This window comes from Pelodiscus sinensis, chromosome 18 (genome assembly GCF_049634645.1).
Source record: "Pelodiscus sinensis isolate JC-2024 chromosome 18, ASM4963464v1, whole genome shotgun sequence".
In the NCBI taxonomy this organism is placed as follows: Eukaryota; Metazoa; Chordata; order Testudines; family Trionychidae; genus Pelodiscus; species Pelodiscus sinensis.
In genome coordinates, this window is record NC_134728.1 from 30,582,161 (window position 1) to 30,599,567 (window position 17,407).

General features: G+C 50.2%; 1 protein-coding gene across 2 annotated transcripts in view; it reads left to right on the forward strand.

Moving 5' to 3' along the window:
- Positions 1–17,407, forward strand: part of DLGAP4 (DLG associated protein 4) — a 316,182-nt gene that overhangs the window by 224,258 nt on the left and 74,517 nt on the right. For both annotated transcript variants that reach the window (XM_025186419.2, XM_075901397.1), the window contains 3 exons: positions 3,598–3,712; positions 8,953–9,003; positions 10,524–10,770. In XM_025186419.2, the coding sequence (XP_025042204.2) occupies positions 3,598–3,712; positions 8,953–9,003; positions 10,524–10,770 (413 nt within the window). The remainder of the gene's footprint in view (positions 1–3,597; positions 3,713–8,952; positions 9,004–10,523; positions 10,771–17,407) is intronic.

A 17,407-nucleotide genomic window follows, 5' to 3' on the forward strand; every position in this document is an offset into this window, starting at 1 on the left:
GCCCAGCTCTCTCCTTGTAGCTGAGCAATGTTGTGGGACAACCATGAGGGGGGTGACGTTGCTGTTACTTTTTATTGGTGAGTCTGACAGTGTAAGGGGACAACATTAAACCCTTAGGACTAAAGCAAACCCTGTGGCCTCCATTCCCAGCGCATTTCCCTGGCAATCTGCTTGGAAGCAGGATGAGTGGGGAGCAATGGATAAACAGCCACAGGATTCTTCCTTTCCTTACTCTCCCATCAGCATCTCCACAGATGGTTAGACACAAACATTTGCCAAATTATCCTGCAGGGAGGGCTGAGCTACTCCTCACAGCCCTGCAGGGCAGAGAAGGGATTATGCAGACCTCCACCACAGGCGATCACAGCAGGACCACAGACATCAAAGCTCATTGGAGTCAATGAGAAGAGTCCTGTTGCTGTCAGAGGGCTTTGGACCGGGTCCTCGCTGTCAAGGCTGAACTGGACTCCAGCAGGAGCCAGTCCAGGCCCAGTTTGTTTACTGAGTCCTTGGAAACAGCCCTGAGTTATGTGCTGGTGGCTGCACAGAGGCTGGCAGAGTGAGCCCTGCTGCCTGCTTTCCAAGGCCTCCCTGGAGGTCACTGTGTGGCACTGCCCACAGCCATCCAGAAGTATCACTAGGCTTTACCATACAGCCTCCGAGAGTCTCAGAGCTCTGCTTAGCAGGAGTTTGGGGCGGGAAGGGCTTACAGGGCTTCAGCATGTCCAGCAAGGCTCAGTGCCTGAGATGTAGTTCTGTGGAACAGAATCGCCATCTAGTGGCAATTCCGGGTTATCCTGCCAGGTGTATATGTCTGTATAAACTCATGTCCCAAGAGATAGTCCGGTATTCCTGGATCATCCTAGGGGCTGCCCCGGTTAGGCACGGATTCTGCCCAACACTGTTTCCTGTCTATGGGGTATGCTGGGGGGGTTATCCATCATAGGTCAGTGGCTCAGAGTACTCAGAACTGATTTGAAGGGTAAACTTAAAAAACAACAGTCTGGTAGCACTTTATAGACTAACAAAACATGTAGATGGGATCATGAACTTTCATGGGCACAGCCCACTTCTTCAGATGTGATTTGAAGGGGATAGCTACTAGCGCCTGAACTAGCCTTGCACGCCTGTGATGTGGCCTTGAATTACTGGGATGTTGCCTAGACTCTGCCTAGCACAGATGTGGCACAAGTAGAGATGCTGCTGAACCTGCTGTTTTCCCTGTCTCCTGCATAAATGAGTCTCCCTTCCCTCACCACACCCCATCATCCTTCCATCTCGTACCTGGAAAGCAGAGAGGAGGACACCCACCTTGCTCCTTTCCGGGAACTGAGAGGAATACTGAGCGGAGCTGCTCCCCTGTTACATGATTGTTCCTTCCTAGCTTCAGCTGTCATGCTGGAAGGGTGTACTCCTTGTGAGGAAAGAAGGCGCGTGTCCAGTGATGCCGACCTTAAACTGTCACAAATCATGAATCAGTCCTCCAGAATCTTGAGGGCGGGTCTTTAGAATTTGCCTCATGGTATTGGAGCCTAAAAGGGGCTTTTCTCTATGGGTACAGAAAACTGATGAAAACTGGAAGCTGAGATTGGTAGCTCATACCCTGGGGCTTTAAAACCCCCCACAAATGTTGCAAGTCTGGCAACCAAAAGAGTCAGCAACACTGGGTGTCCCATTGCAATGATCATGAGAGCCAGTCTAATGACATCGGGAGATAGACCAGAGTATGCACATGACACCCCTACCCCATCAAAGCAAGAGCATATAATTTCATGTCGACAAACGCTCCCTTTCCCTCCGCTATCTGAATGGGGATAGCGCTGGGCAGGACACACGTTGCAAGAAGACTGTGATGAAAGAGCAGTGATAAGCCATGTGTGTGGCATTGGGTAACCAGAATGCCACAGAGACCAATGTTTGGGCCAACTTTATTCTTTGTCTTTCAGCAGCCCCTTGCAGCTGAGCTGAGGGCCCCCTTGTGCTGAGGGCTGCAAACCCATACAGTGAAGGACAGACCTTGCCCAGAAGAGTTTCTAATTAGAACAGCTCAGGAATTTCATAAAAAAAAGCCACTTTCCATTAAAGCCCTTCTTCGACCGGCCCCAGTTGCAGGCTGGGGGCAGAGCAAAGCCTCACAGTTGGGAAGTGACTTGCCTAGGTCAGCACAGCTAGGAAGAGAGCCCAGGTTTGCTGACTCCCTGTCTCATGAATCACACCCTCGCTACTGGCCCACACCGCCTGTGTTTGATGCTTGCTGTTCATGCAGTGACCTAGAGGAGTGGAGTGTAATCCAGTGTGGCAGGCAGCTCCTCGGCTATTCCCCTTCTCTGTGATGGTCTAATTTGGGGGACAGGGATGGGGGGAATCTAGCATCTCTAAGCGTCTCTAAAAAGCGATCTACTTTTTCAACAGATAGCATCCACACTGAATGGACACTCTCTCGCATGTAATCTGTGATTACTATGGACGGAATGGCCAGCAGGGCACCTGTGCTTTTTCCTCTTTCCTCTTCTTCCGAAAGAACTCCCTCTTCCCCATCCACACGTGCCTTTTTCTGAAAGAGCTCTTTCGGAAAAAGTCTTCTTCCTTGTAGAAAGAGGTTTATCGATTTCGGAAAAACCCCTCAGTTCTTTCGATTTTTTTTCGTAAGAATGCGATTGCAGTGTGGATGTAATTGAAGTTTTTACAGAAAAACAGACGTTTTTCCAAAAAAACTCTGTAGTGTAGACATAGCAGCTATATCTAAACTACACCCCTCTGGCAGCAGAGGGATGTAAATTAGACGTATCGAAAGTGCAAATGAAGCCGGGATTTAAATATCCCATGATTCATTTGCATAATGGCAGCCACTGCTTTTTTTTTTAAATGGGGCTTTTTTGGGAAAAAACAGCAGTTTAGACGGGGCATTTTCGACAGAAGTGCCCCCATTTCTAAAGATCCTGTACTCCTCATTTTGGAGTACAGGATCTTTCGAAACGGGGCATTTCTGTCAAAAATGTCCCATCTAAACTGCCAGGTTTTTTTCGAAAAGCCCCATGTTGAAAAAAAGCGACGGCTGCCATTATGCAAATGAAGCGTGGGATATTTAAATCCCGGCTTCATTTGCACTTTTGATACGCCTGATTTACATCCCTCTGCCAACAGAGGGGAACAAAATACAGGACTATGTAGCACTTTAAAGACAAGATGGTTTATTAGATGATGAGCTTTCGTGGGCCAGCCCCACTTCCTCAGAATAAACCATCTTGTTAGTCTTTAAAGGGCTACATAGTCCTGTATTTTGTTTCAGCTACACCAGACTAACACGGCTACATTTCTATCACTTTCCGACAGAGGGGTGTAGTTTAGAAGTAGCCAGCCTGACTGGCTTCTGGACTTCCTTGCACTGCACAGATCAGCCCGTGGAGGGTGCCAGAGGGCAGCATTTCCCTCCGTACCTGCCCTTTCCTACAGGAGGAAGATTTGGCTGGTTGCACTGGGGGTTATTGGTGGTACTGCCTAGATATCACCAATCCTCACAGGAGGCTCAATCCTCTCCTCTCCTGCCACTGCTAGACTGTGGCTTCCTCTGAGTCTCTCTCTTCCTTTGCTCCACAGGAGCCTGGACCGCCTAGACTCCGTCGAGATCCTCTTACCTCCCAAGTTCCCAAGCTGGGAGGAAGAATACAACCAGCTCCCTGACAACATCAATGAGTCCAGCTGCATCAGCCAGGTGAGCGTGAGCAGCGTCAGTTCCATGCAGAGCCGGCCACAGCAGGGCAGGCAAGATGCAGGTAGGGTCTTCCCAGAGATAGAGGAAGGGGACTGGTAAGACTAGGCAGAAGGAGATGTGGGGGTGGGTTGAATTTTTCCTCACCCCCACAAAGTGAAGCCCATGTGAAGCTACTCTATTGCAGCATTGCCAGCACACCCGAAGTCAGCCATGTAATCCCTGCTGTTAGTCCAGCAAACAGCTCTGCTAATGACTTTCATCCTGACTGGTAACATTTCCCCTGTGAAAATGTTATCTGTATCTTTGGGAGGTAGCTTTTGGATTCTAGCCCAGCTGGGGAGGGTTACCAAACATCCTCCAGGAACCAAATCAGTGGCAGGTAAATTACTGCAAATCTCTGGAGCGCTTACCACTCCTGGGAAGTACTATTGGCTGGGGGAACTGCAGAGACTGGTTCAGACTAGGTTCAAGAGACCCAGGAGACAAGGAAAAAGCTTGTGATGGGAAAAGGCCAGCCTGAACTGCGGGGTGGGAGGCTCTCTGTGATCCCTAAACTAATCTGAGATTGTAACCAAGAGGGCAAACCTCTGCTGGGCGGGTTTGAGAGCCTGGGACAGTGCTGGGGTCTCTATGGGGAAAATAGGTAACCCCTGGTAAGCACAGCCTGCATGTCACCTGTCTGTTGGTTTATTCTCCACTTTCTCTGTGATGCTTGTGTCCTAAAATAAATGTGCTGCGCTTTGTGAGAGCTGGGACCCACTGTCATCATTCCTGGGGGAGAGTGAGCAGCACCCCCTGGACTCAGGTTAGACCAAGCACAGAGAATTGCAGGGGCATTGCAAGCCTAAAGCCTGAAGGGAGAGGGCCGTGGGTCACTCACTGCCCATAGAGAGGTGATGGCTGGAGATCTAATGACCTTGAACAGACCTCAGAACCCTGGAGCTGGTGCAAATTTGTGTGCAATCCAGGTCTAATCTGGTGCAACCCTGTCCACATGGAGAGTTAAGGTCAGTAACTGTGTTGTTCAGGGGGTTGGATTTTTCACTCTCCTGAGCAATGTAGCTATTGCCAAGTAAGTCTATTGGGTAGATCTGGAATGAGTCTGTTTCAGGCCCTTGCCTCATTATCTCAGCCCGTAGAAAGAAAATTCGCCCTTCCCCTAAATCCCTTGCTGGAGATTAGACAGGCAGGTAGCCCTAAAGCCTTCTCAGGCTGTTTCACCCAATCACACCAAGCCTCCATCAATATCAACAGACCATATTAATGCTATGCGTGTGTGCACACAGATACACACACACCCCATGCTGCTCCTGAGCCGGCCCTCCCTACACACTGCCAAGTTTGCCATAGCCCGTGCTAGGTGAAGGCAGCCCTGTGTGGTGGTTTGAGTGGGGCTGGACATCAGGAAATCAGAGTTCTGTTCCCATCCACTAGAGGGCGATGGAGAGCAAGACAGGCCAACTGGAACCTTCCAGTCCAGATGTTTGGATTCTGGGTTGTAGCTCCTTTACCTCTCAGTTTCTCCATCTGTAAAATGGGGCTAGATCTTTGTAAAGTACTCTGAGATCCTCAAGAGAAGATGCTAAACAGATGCCAAATAATATCCACCAGGAAGTATTTATTACATTTAACACGCTGGATATTTTACTATCCAGAGACATAGCTAGAGACCAGCATACTCGTTTCACACATGACCTAGTCACTGGGGGTGTCTGAATTGCAGGCTGGGCAGACATACAACACATCAGTGTTACTGCTGATTGAGTTTGTGCCTTAAACAGAGAAGTGCCAGCATGGTGAGGTGAGGGGCGGGTAGGTGGGAGAGGCTAGCCACTCTGAGCATGTACCTAGTGACTTGGACAGGGCTGCACTTGTGGCAGCTACTTTCTCCTGTGACTTATGCTGCGGCAGCTATATTGCTATTTTTATTGGCCTAACTTAATCAGAACTAGCCAGGATATATCTGTTCAGTATCAATGATTTTGATAATGGCACTGAGAGAACACGCCTAAAGATTGCAGCCAATATCAAGCTGAGTCGGGTAGCAAAGGCTTTGGAAGAAAATTCAAAATTATCTGGACAACTGGACAAATACTCTGAAATAAATGGAATGAAAAGGACAAATGCAAAGCACTGCACTTAGGAAGAACAACCAATTGCACACACAGAAAATCAGAAATGACTGCCTAGGATGAACTACTGCAGAAAGGGATCTGAGGGTCATAGCGAAGTTCAAGCTAAATATAAGTCAGCAATGTAACACTGTTGCAAAAAAATACTCATCATTCTGGGGTGTTTTAGCAGGAGTATTGTAAGCAAGACACAAAAATTAATTCTTAAGCTCTACTTCATGCTGATACCTGGAGTATTGTACCCAATTCTGGATGCCACATTTCAGGAAAGATGTGGACAAACTGGAGAAAGTCCAGAGAAGAGCAACAAAAATTATTAAAGGTTTAGAAAACAGGACCTAGGAGGGAAGATTGAAAAATGAATTTGTTTTTAGTCTAGAGGAGAAAAGCCCGGGAAAAGGAATTCATATACATCTAGGCTGTTTTTGCAGAAAAACTTGCCAGCTGTCTACACTGGCCTCTTTGAATTTGTGCAAGAACACTGACGATCTAATGTAAGATTGTCAGTGTTCTTCCGCAAATACAATGACTCTCCCGTTCGGGAAAAAGCCCTCTTGCGCTAATACTTTTGCGCAAAAGGGCCAGTATAGACAGCTGAGAACCGTTTTGCACAAAAAAGCCCCGATGGCGAAAATGACGATCGGGGCTTTCTTGCGCAAAACCGTGTCTAGATTGGCACGGACACTTTTCCGCAAAAAGTGCTTTTGTGCAAAAACGTCCGTGCCAGTCTAGACGTTCTTTTCTACAAATGCTTTTAACGGAAAAACTTTTCCGTTAAAAGCATTTGCAGAAAATCATGCCAGTCTAGACATAGCCCTACGGTTATGGTGAGGAGGGAGAAAAAACATGTTCTCGTTAACTTCTGAGGATCAGAAGCAAGGAGCAAGAAACGTTTAGATTGGACAGTAGAAAAAACTTCAGTTAAGCTCCAGAAGAAATTGCCAAGGGAGGCTATGGAATCTCATTCATTGGAGGTTTTTAAGAACAGGTTAGACAGATATATGTCAGAATGGTCTAGCTATTACATAGTCCGGCCTTGAGTGCAGGGGACTGGACTAGATGATTTCTCAAGGTCCCATCCGGTCCTACAATTCTATGGTTCCAAGTTGGAGATTGCACCTTCTAGCTCCAGTGTAGCCAGACCCTGTGTCTGAGCCCAGATCTGTACTGGGAACAGCTGGGTGCATTATTCCCTCTGAGCCCTGGGCAGAAGGAATCCTTAGCTTGTACTTAACCCTGACTAAGGTTACTACTTAAAATTCCATCCAGCTCCCAATTAAATCTGTCCCTAGTCGTCACTAGGAGTTGATCCAGACACCAAGTATGAATGATCTCTTGATCATTGCTGTGGGATCCCAGTATACAACATTTACTTCCATTTCAATAACTTTATTAACATTACAAAGGTCACCAGTGTTACCCAGGGGAATGCACCAAGTGTCTGGATCAAACTCAGCCCTGGTGTAACTATGCTTCACTGGAGTTCCTAACAGCTGACCTTGGCCCTCTGAACTTGAGATGTGTTTTGCAGCACTATTGGGGTTCTATAAAGCATTGAAACTCCCCCGCCCCCATCTCCAAGTCACAGCCAGTACTGATGCTAATCCAGGATTTATGCCAGCGTGTCCATCTCATGTGTCTGTCCATGTGTGATTAGCTGGCAGATTGTGAGGCTGTTTGTGATGTCACCCTTTGTCCTCCCAACGTTGGGCACTGTTTTTCTTCCTCGCTTTGGCCATTTCTAAGAGCTTCCCAGAGTATCTTTCATACTTTGTCCAGGGAAGCAGACTACAGTTACTCTCTCTTTCAGTGTCCCTTGTGTCATGTCAATCTGCAAGGTTGCCTTATAGCCAAGAGATAAGCCCACGTCACCACATTTTATACAGATTTGGATCTATATCCAAACTTCCCTAAAGTCTGGGGCTCTTCAGATTTTGATTTCTTGTCCAGCCATTTATAGCTCTAGGTACCAACAGCCAAGTTCCAATCTGAAACTGATCCAAGCCTGAATCTTTCCAAATTTTGAAGATCTGCATTTTTTAGCTGACCATGTCTAAGTAATGGGCCAAACCAAAACCCCGGATCTACCCCCTTAACTTTGGGGAGATTCTGAATCCAGAGTCCTGGGCCCATGTAAGGTATCAACTAGAGACCATATCCTGGGCTGACTCTCAGAACCTGTGATGATGGGCATTGCATACAACTAGATGAGACTAGAGGAGCCAGCGTTTTCTGTCTCTGCCGCACTCACTCCAGCAGGCAGTGTGTTGTTTTTTTAAGGTAAAGCTAATACTGTTTGGCTTTGAATAGGACTGGTTGTGTCACAGCCCTGATGGTGAGATATGAGGGTTACTGCAGCATGGCCCTTGCTTGCACTCCCACTGGATCAATGGTGGCAGCACAGGCATAGACGAGGCTCAGGTGGTTTTACCACCCTGTTGTCTAGCCGTTTGATGGTGTGCTGATTAAAATAGCCTCTCTCCGTCTACGCCAGTGCTCCTGCACTCACTCCACCTATGGACCGGAGCTGCTCCAGAACAAAGGCGGGAGGTGGGCTGTGAATGCTTGGGGCAGAAGCCGCCTGGTGAGAACAGTCTCCCGAGCCAGGTGCTGGTTTGTCTCTGGCAGGGCTTTGGGATGGAGGGAGAATAAGATGCTTTGGCTGAGCTGATGCCAGAAGCTGAGCCTTCACGGGAGTGTTGCAATCAGTAGCAGGAATGGTCCTGATCTACCCTTGTGCGCAGAGAGTTCCTCTCCATGCAGGGCGTCCACTGGGGTTTTGTCCCGTTCGCCGCAGTCAGTGGCAGTTGTTGGGTCTTCAGCATCTGTACCCGTGTTTTATAGACTAGCCGTGTCCAGCAGCGTCTCTGTGGCCTGGGAGAGTCTGTGGCGTTTTGTCGTCTTGCATTGGGCAGCCATCTTAGCAGCCAGCCGTGAAGAGGCAGCTTCTGCTATTCTGACGCTTCCAGGGATGTTCCGCTAGATGGCAGCAGAGAGGGAAGCAGCTGCAGCTCTGAGGGGAACATCTGTTTGTCCCCCACTGTCTGTGACTGTGTCTAACAGAGCCCCGGGTCTTGTGCTTTAACCTTCTCCAACTCTTTCTTCCAGATATTTGGACAACCCTCATTTATCCCACAGATATTTACACACGGAGAGCAGGTACCGTCCCTCGGACATTTTCCTGTGGCCCCTTGGGGATGTTTTCCTGTTGCCTTCTATGGATGTCTCCCCCTTGACCAGAGTACTGAAAGCCATGTGTCTGAGGTGCAGCACCCTGAGAAACCGTATCGGGGTGTGGCCTGTAGGGAGAGGCCGAGAAATAGTGGGAGGGGAGAGACGAAATAAGTGTCCCACAGAAGCCTCTGGTGTCAGGACAGGGAGTGAATTCTTTCCTACATTGAAGCCACTAATCATGCATCTTCCGTGAAAGTCTCCGTGTTTCTTGGTCGTTGCCCATTAGCCAGTCATTTGACATGATAATAACGTCAGAAAACGCACAGGACATAAACTGCCTGGTGCTTGCATGGTCCCCCTGTCCTGGGTTTGGCTGAGCCACAATGATCAGCATTCAGAACGCCAGCCTGGATCCTCCCAGCCCGGCTCGCTTTGGAGCTAAGACCCTCGGGTGGGAGCGAAGCAGCCAGGAGAGCACCCCAGGGAGCTGGCATGTGCACTTCAGAGAGCGTGCCCCTTGCACGCGAAAGATGAGAGGAGTGTGTGTGAGGGAGGGAACTGGGGTGTCTGAGTCTGAGAGCACCCAGAGCCTCTTCTCCCACTCAGCCTTTCTGCTCCAGCACCCACTCAGGTCAGTGGGGCACCAAGCAGCGTGGAAAAGACCCTTGGAGATGAGGGAAGGGGGCACTTTGTATAACTCCCCCCCCTCCCCATCCCAGGGAACACTGGTAAAAGGGTGAGACAGACTAGACAGTTGGGCGTGGAGGTAAATTACAGAGGCGAGGCCAGGAGAGAGAGCATTATTATTCTTCCAGTTCGACCAGAATACCCAGTTGACTGATCACTTAGCCATAGTTATTGCTGTGTTTATGAATTTCAGCTCTTAGCTCATCAGGACCTGTCCTTACATAACCCTGACACAATTCTCTGCTTCAAGAGCCAGATAATGCCAGCCTAGGATGGGCCCCGGGCATACAGAAAAGCAGGGGCCTCTCAGACGGTGGTGGGTGGTGAAATGGGAAGCAGAGACTGCAGCAGCAATCAGAGAGGTTGCACAGTGTGGTCTGTGGGTCTCACCATCTACCTGATTATTCACAGCCATTCATTTAGCCATGGAGGGCCCCGCTGGGCTGAGTTCTTCACTTCAGCAGTACTCAGGGTACTTCCTTGCGACCTTCCACTGAGGATCTCAAAGCACTTTGCAGATGCCAGTGAGTTAAGTCTCACAGTACCCCAGCAAGACAGACAAATCGTTGATTTGTGTCAGGCCAAAAACGCCAGTGAATGGAAGATTTTGGCATAGAGGCTGCTCCCCACTGGCTCTGACCACTGCACCATGCTGCCTTGCTCCAATAAGATCAAATCCATGTCTAAACACAACACCTGGACAAACGCTGCCCTGATAAAACCATGCACTCGGCAAGCCTTGGTTTTCACAAGTAGTGGAGGGGAGGAGGCAGGTTCTGAATAGGAGGACAACTGACCCTGCCTCTCCTCCTCTGCAGACAAGGGAGGCAGAGCTATGCGACCAGTACGAGGCGGTGTGTGAATCCGCCTACAGCGAAGCAGAATCAGCAGCTGTGGAGGTGCTGGATCTGCCTCTGCCCAGCTACTTCCGCTCCCGGAGCCACAGCTACCTCCGAGCCATCCAGGCAGGCTGCTCCCAGGAAGAAGACACAGCCTCCGTCCGATCCATCTCACCACCTCCCGCCAGCAGCATCGGTGGCAGCAGGACGCTCCCCAGCAACAGCAGTAAGTGCTACGAGGTGTGCATGCTGGGGAGGCCTGGGGAAGTAGGGGCCTTGGGGGCGGGAAGCAGACTCGGAAAGAGATGGGAGCTCTGGGCAGCAAGGCCATGAACAGCTAGTGTCTGAAATGTTGACCCTTTTGACAGCACTAAGGGTACGTCTACGCAGCAGGGCCAAAGTCAAATTCAGATACGCACCTTCCACTTTGTCAACTGTGTAGCTGTAGTTGAAATAGCTCAATTTGGTTTCCTTCGACTTCCCTTACTCCTCATGAAAGGAGAGTTACAGGAGTCGGAGTAAGAAGTCCGCCAGCTCACCATGATTTCAAAATAATGACGTGCAGTGTAGACGTGCACTGTGTTACTCTGGAATAATGTCAGATATTCAGAAATAGTGCTGCTATGCAGAAGTACCCTAAGTCAGCTACCTGGGGCTGCATTAAAATGGATACAGAATGGTCGGGTCCAGGGTCAGCTTCTTTAACGCTGCTGGGTGTACTAGATGCAAGCCAGATGTCCTTGTCTGGTGTCCGGACACCTGTTGATTTAGCTGCACCAATGTGGTGGTAACCACCTAACAGAGCCTTTGCCATGACAGTCCGACTTGTACATCAGCTTGGGACTGAACCGGGGCCATAGGGAGCAGCTATCCTGGGCGGACCTGCTGCAGCTCTGCTATGTCTGGGGCTGTCAGGAAATGGCCTGCCATTGACAGAGGTTGTGGAGCCCACTCCTACAGGAGCTGACGTTAGAGATGGGTGTCACCCAGGCTCTCTGCGCTGCTGCTAATTGGGGATGCTTGTATTCGAGCTTCACAGATGACCCCTAGTTTGTGCACCCAAAAGTGGGGTCTGTGTTTTGCCAAGCAAAACTCCAGATCTGCACTCACATTCCTTCTGAATCTTGGCTCTAGACCTGAGCTTAGTGGTTGTGAGAGGGTCCTTCAGTCCCTCACTCCACACTCCTGCCTCATCCCTGCCTGGCAGCAAGGGCACTTTGACAAAGGCTAGACCTGTGGGACTGAAAGTCCCAGGTCCCAAATTCCCTCAAACCTAGGGCTTGGCAAAAAGAGCGAGAGTCTAAGCCCCAGGGCCTCAAATCCTTAGTATATGGACCAAGTAGGGATACACTAGCCAACCCTTCATATCTTCCTATCTTCCCCTATCTGCCTCCTTCTCTCTCCCATGCCCTGCCTGTCACTCTTGGAGCCTGCAATTTCCCCAAGCAGCTTGGTGCAGCAGGCAGGGCGAAGCCTTGCATAGAGCATCCCCCTGGGACCCAAGAGTGTAGGGTGATTCTGTCCCAGGCGTCAGCTTTCCCCAGGGGCTGAGATTTCAGCCCTCTCATGGCTACGTGGAGCTGAAACAGGCTGCGATTGCATGTGAATACCAGAGGGGTGGAGGTTAGGAGGTCTGGCCCCCATTTCCTTAGTGATAAAGAACAGAGAGGGCATCTGTAATTAGCATAGTGACCCCTGTGGGGTCTCCCCATAGCCCTGAGTGAGCCTCTGTTATCCAATCCTTCTAAGTGTGTTTCCCATGAATGTGGGGCTAGTGAAAGGTGAGACTGACACCCCTGCAGACCAGCCCTGTATTCATCCATCCACAGACAAGGCAGGAGCAGTGAAAGCATCTCTCAAGTGACCCCACCCCACCAATGGGCTCCAGCACTGATCCTGAGGGTTGATCTATTTATGGCAATGCCCTTTGTGGGAATCATGCCCGGGCCGGGTCCATGAAGGTAGACTCCCGGCTGGTGGGAAACCCTGGCGTCATTGACTTTTCCAGCACCGCCCATGCTGGTGTCTGAAAATCGTCCTCTGTGGGCCACAGCACCTGTGGAATAACGGAGCAGCACCCTTTGTGGTGTTCCTGCTCCTTGAGAAGGCAAACAATGGGCACCTGCGTGTCATGGCCCTGACGCAGCCTGGAAACCCCGTTCTCTCAAAACCGGCCAGTGTGGCAGGGATACTGATTATGCCAGTCACCTTGGGGTAGAGCACATGCCTGAGCACCTCGGAAACTGCCGCTGCCATCACTTTACCACAGCTGACTTTCCAGCACCCCACTGGTTAGCAATGCGTCGGTAGCAGGCTGGGGTAATCAGCTTCCAGCGATGTTTATAACAACCCACTTCTGGAGCAGAGACCATAGCAGCCTCGTCACTACTCAGATCAACCAGAGCCGACCCACCCCAGCCTCCCAAGGGAGACATTTTTCCCTTCAGATTTTCTCTTTCTTGTTGACCTAGATTTCACGTTCCAGAAATAGCTTTCTCTGGCACACCCGCACAAAGGGATTAGATATTGTGTGTGTGAGCCAGAGAGAGAGAGAAATTTCTGTTCCATTAGGAACACAGAGATATGTGTGTTCCATGCTGGGTGTGTAGGAGAATGAGCTCTCTGATTATTTCTAGGTATATTTTTCTCTCTCAGGCTTTTTCCCTACTATGGTGAAAACTATGCTAGCAATCACTGTGTCCTTTCCCCAGGAAGTCAACAGCATACACAGTTCCAATGGTGTTTTCTGCCGTCAGCAAAAGAACCTCTACCCACCTGGGTCAGCAGCCCAGCTTGCTATAGCGGTGTCAGCTTCAGGGTGGACAGGATCTGTATTTGGGAATGTTCCCTCCTTGGTGCTCAGTGTATGTGTGGGTGTCTCTGCGACCCCAACATCCTGGCTAGTACATGGCCTGGAGCGGGGGGAGGAGTGGAGGGAGGGAATGTGTAGCTTGCACAGAATCCCCTGCAAATGGTAACAAGTTGCAGACAACAGGAAGAGGACGCTGCATTGTACCCCCCAGGCACAGACAGTCGCAGGGCAGCTTCCACAGTAGCTGCCCATAGAAGAGGCACATGCATGGAAAAGTGGCTGTGGCCATAGGATCCTGGCCAGCTCTGCATGTTTGCCCCAGCAGCGTGTGCTCTGCAGCCAGGATGGAAATGAAAGCAACTGGCAGCATTTTATGTCAGATGCTCTAGCTATGGGAGCCCAGTGCCCCAGGACAGTGGCAGGGGTCGGAGGCCCAGGCAGTAGATGTAAGATAGCAATGCTTTCTATAGGAGGGATTTAAAAGGCTGGGACTGTTCTGCTTAGAAAAGAGATGTCTCAGGGGGTGAAGATATAGATTTATTAATCCTCCTCCCAGTCTCTTCCTGCCGGCTGCCACCAGGCCATGCTGCCTCCCCACCAGCGCAGTTGTCAGCAGAGATGGATTCTTGGTCTGCTCGTCACTGCTCCCTACTGCCAATCCCCGGCTGGCCTGGTTCCAGCTTGGTATGTCCCAGCTTGCGGCTCTGCCCCTGGAACCATCTCTTAGATGGTGGTGTGAGCGGCCTCCCCTTTCACCTCCTAACAGCAGTGGCCACTGGGTTGCTTGTGCATGCCCCGTTCTGCACCATCTGGGGTGGCGGGTCTGAGGTGCCGTGTGCACTATTTATGGGCATGTCTGTGGTTTCTGCACTTACCTCATGTAATCCTGCCTCTGCTCTTAGCAAGCGTGTATCTCCCCCGTCTCTGTGTGTCCCTTTCTGCTCTGGCTGGAGGGATCTTTCTCTCGGATCCCTGGGCCAGATTCTATCTTGTAACCTGGCCTCATTGCACTGCCTTAGAGACACATGGAGCTGGAAAGCAACTGGATCTCCCCAGCGGCTATGGGGCCCGTACTACCAGGTCCTATGCCACCCCCTCCTGCTGGGGTCAGGCGGAAAGGGATCTGACCTCAGTGTAATTGTACCCTGCCTGTTCTCAACAGGGTAGAGGCCCGTAAGGGCCATGGCCTGCTGGTATTGTGTAAAACAGCCCCACCGCTGCTCTGCTGTATATTGGGGCCAACAGAAAACTGGGCCCAGTATCAGGGAGCCACAACTGGCTTCTTTGCAGCCCTACTCTGACCTGAGCCCAACTTCTATCTCAGTGTCTCTGCCTTGGGGCCTCTCTGCTACGGGCATGTGTTATTATTGGACAGAACCACAACTGACATTTCCACTTACAGCCACATATGCCTACTGTGAAATGCTAAAATTCACAGAGTCTGATCGTATTGGGAGATTCACACAAGAACCTCCCAGTTCATTCAGCAGGAACATACGGCTGAATAGGGATTACTCTGTGTATGTCTGTCCTGTGCATGCACATGTTGTCGTTGGTTTTATTTTTTCTCTCTCTCTCTTCCTTACTTTGTTTTCTCTCTCCTGCTAGATTCTGTCTCTCTTGCCTCTGTGCCTTCCTTGTGCTTTTTTCCCATCTGATGAGTCACTATCTGAGTTTCAATAAGGACTCAGAAGTTGCATTTTTAAAAAGCTGGACAAAGCTCTCTGTGGCTACATCTAGACTGCATTGCTTTCTTGGGATACCAGTGATATCCCGAAAAAGCAATGCTGCATCCGAGGAACGCGTCTGCTTTTACGAATATTTTTTCGAAAGAACGGACACGCATCTTTCACCATTTCATTCTACGAGGAATAAGAGATGGTTCGAAAGAGCACTTTCTTTCTCAATTTGGCTCCATGTAGATGCGCCAAATTTCGAAAGAGCCTCTTTCTAAGGTAAATTGAAAAAATCTGTTTCCGATTTAACAATGCAGTCTAGACGTAGCCTGTGTGTAACAATCCCTCCACCTGGGGTTACTCTGCATTTCCAGGAGCTGCACCTGCCTCATAGGCAGGAAACAGTTGAATCAATGTGTTTTGTTTTCATTGGCAAGCACGAGTGAGGTGCTGGAACAGCTAGGATCAGATCCAAAGCTGTATGGTTCAAGTCTGGATCCAAGTCTCTGCAGAGCTCAAAAAAGGGTGGCTCTTCCTCTTTGGCTTTTGAGACTAGCTCAGATACATCGATAATGATTCCATTGCTGGAAATCAGAAAGCACTCCAAAGTACAAATCCCATCCCCCGATTCCTGCCCCGAATCTGAATCGAATGGGGGCAGTTACCCATGTACCCTCTGATTTCTCGTAACTTTAAAAGCCAATCCTGCAGAGCGTAGTGCAATCAGAGCCATAAATCAATTACAGCTCCCAAGGCCTTCTTGTAACAGCAGGTGATTCAAGCAGCGCATGTGCTCCCTGCAGGGGCAGCACAAGGAACCGGACTACCTGCAGAGCCAGAATCCCATGGCAGGCCAGGCCTCCCGTAGAAAACTAGTCAAGACAGAGCTGCTGCTCATACAACCGTGGACCCTGGAGGGCAGCTGAGGAACACAGGTGTGGGCATCCCGGTCATACCATGGTACGATGTAGTCAGACAATCGCCGGGGCTTGCAAGGGCATTACCATGATGATCTAACCAACAGACCTTCTCTGGCTGCTAGCACCCTGCCAGCCTCAGATGCGTTTTTTTCATTTCTCAGGAGCAGCTGCAGCAGAGCCAAGACAGGAGCAGACATGGGCCCCCCTGGGCAGTTGGGGGGACTCTCCATTTGGGGTCCCAGGCTCCAGTGGTTCGTTAGTCTGTTCCTGAGGGGCTGTTTGGGTTGTTCATGGTACAGTTCTGCTCCTGGGTGGGCTAGGCTTATGTGTGGGTTGGTTCTGATAAGCCATCGTGTTCCTGGCAGAGCTGGAAGCTTGTTTTACAGGTTCCTTTCCTCCCACTCCAACAGTCTTAATGGTAACCCCGTGTTTCTGGGCTGCATTTTAGGGGGTTAACAGAAAGCATAAAACCAGGTCCACACATGACTGCAGATGGCATCAAGTCAAATCAGAATTAAGCTGAATTCCCTCTCCCTCACATGCTGGAGGCCTTCTTGGGCAGATGTGAGCACAAAACCCAGGCACTGCCATTCTCCTTTCCATCTGTCTGTCTGTCTCTCCTCTAGAGAAAGACTTTCCTCTGTGCCAGAAATTGAGAGGCCAGACCCTGCTCTCAGTTACACCACTATGAACCAGGAGTAACCCTATTCTTCTTACTGGAGTTGCTCTAGATTTACAGCACGGCCACTGAGCTCAGGATCCAGACCACAGGGTGAGCACAAAGTCCAGCACCAAGTATCACCTGAATGGAAACACGGGGCTGAGCAAGTCTCAAAAGTCTTGGGATACTCAGTAGGGTGGGGGTAGGGACAGATCACCGCAAAGAGGAGAGCAATGAGGAAATCGTGTCCTTCCCCTCCCTGCCTTTACTGTTCTCGACTGGCAGGGAGCTAGGCCATCCCCAGCAGAACGCAGCCCACTCTTCCCGCCAAGAGAGCCTGGGATTATATAAAAAAAAACTAGGGGAAAGGAGCAGCTTGAGGAGAAGGGGGGCTTGGAAGAGGCCCCTCAGCCAAAAAGCCTTTTGTGTGTGTGAGAGATACTCTGGGAGGAGAGTCGTGCTGAGGAAGTTGTCACCATGGCACCCGGCTCTTTGTCACTCACTGGAGCTGTCAGCTCTGTGTGGCTGAGCCCGGCTGGCAGTTCCGTGACAATTAGTCTTGGCTGTGGAGCTGGGGTGTGAAAGGCAGGTTTTGTTTGGTAGATTTTCACTTCCAAACTCCCCCGTTTGTTTGCCGTGATCTGTCCCAACCCCCACCCTACTGAGTATCCCGAGGAAGGGCTGTTTTCGGAAGCCATCTTTGCACACTTTTCCATCCCAAATGTGATGCAGAACCCCTTGGATGTCAAGCAGGGGTTGCGTGTCATGACGACAGTTCTGCACCCCGGCACGTT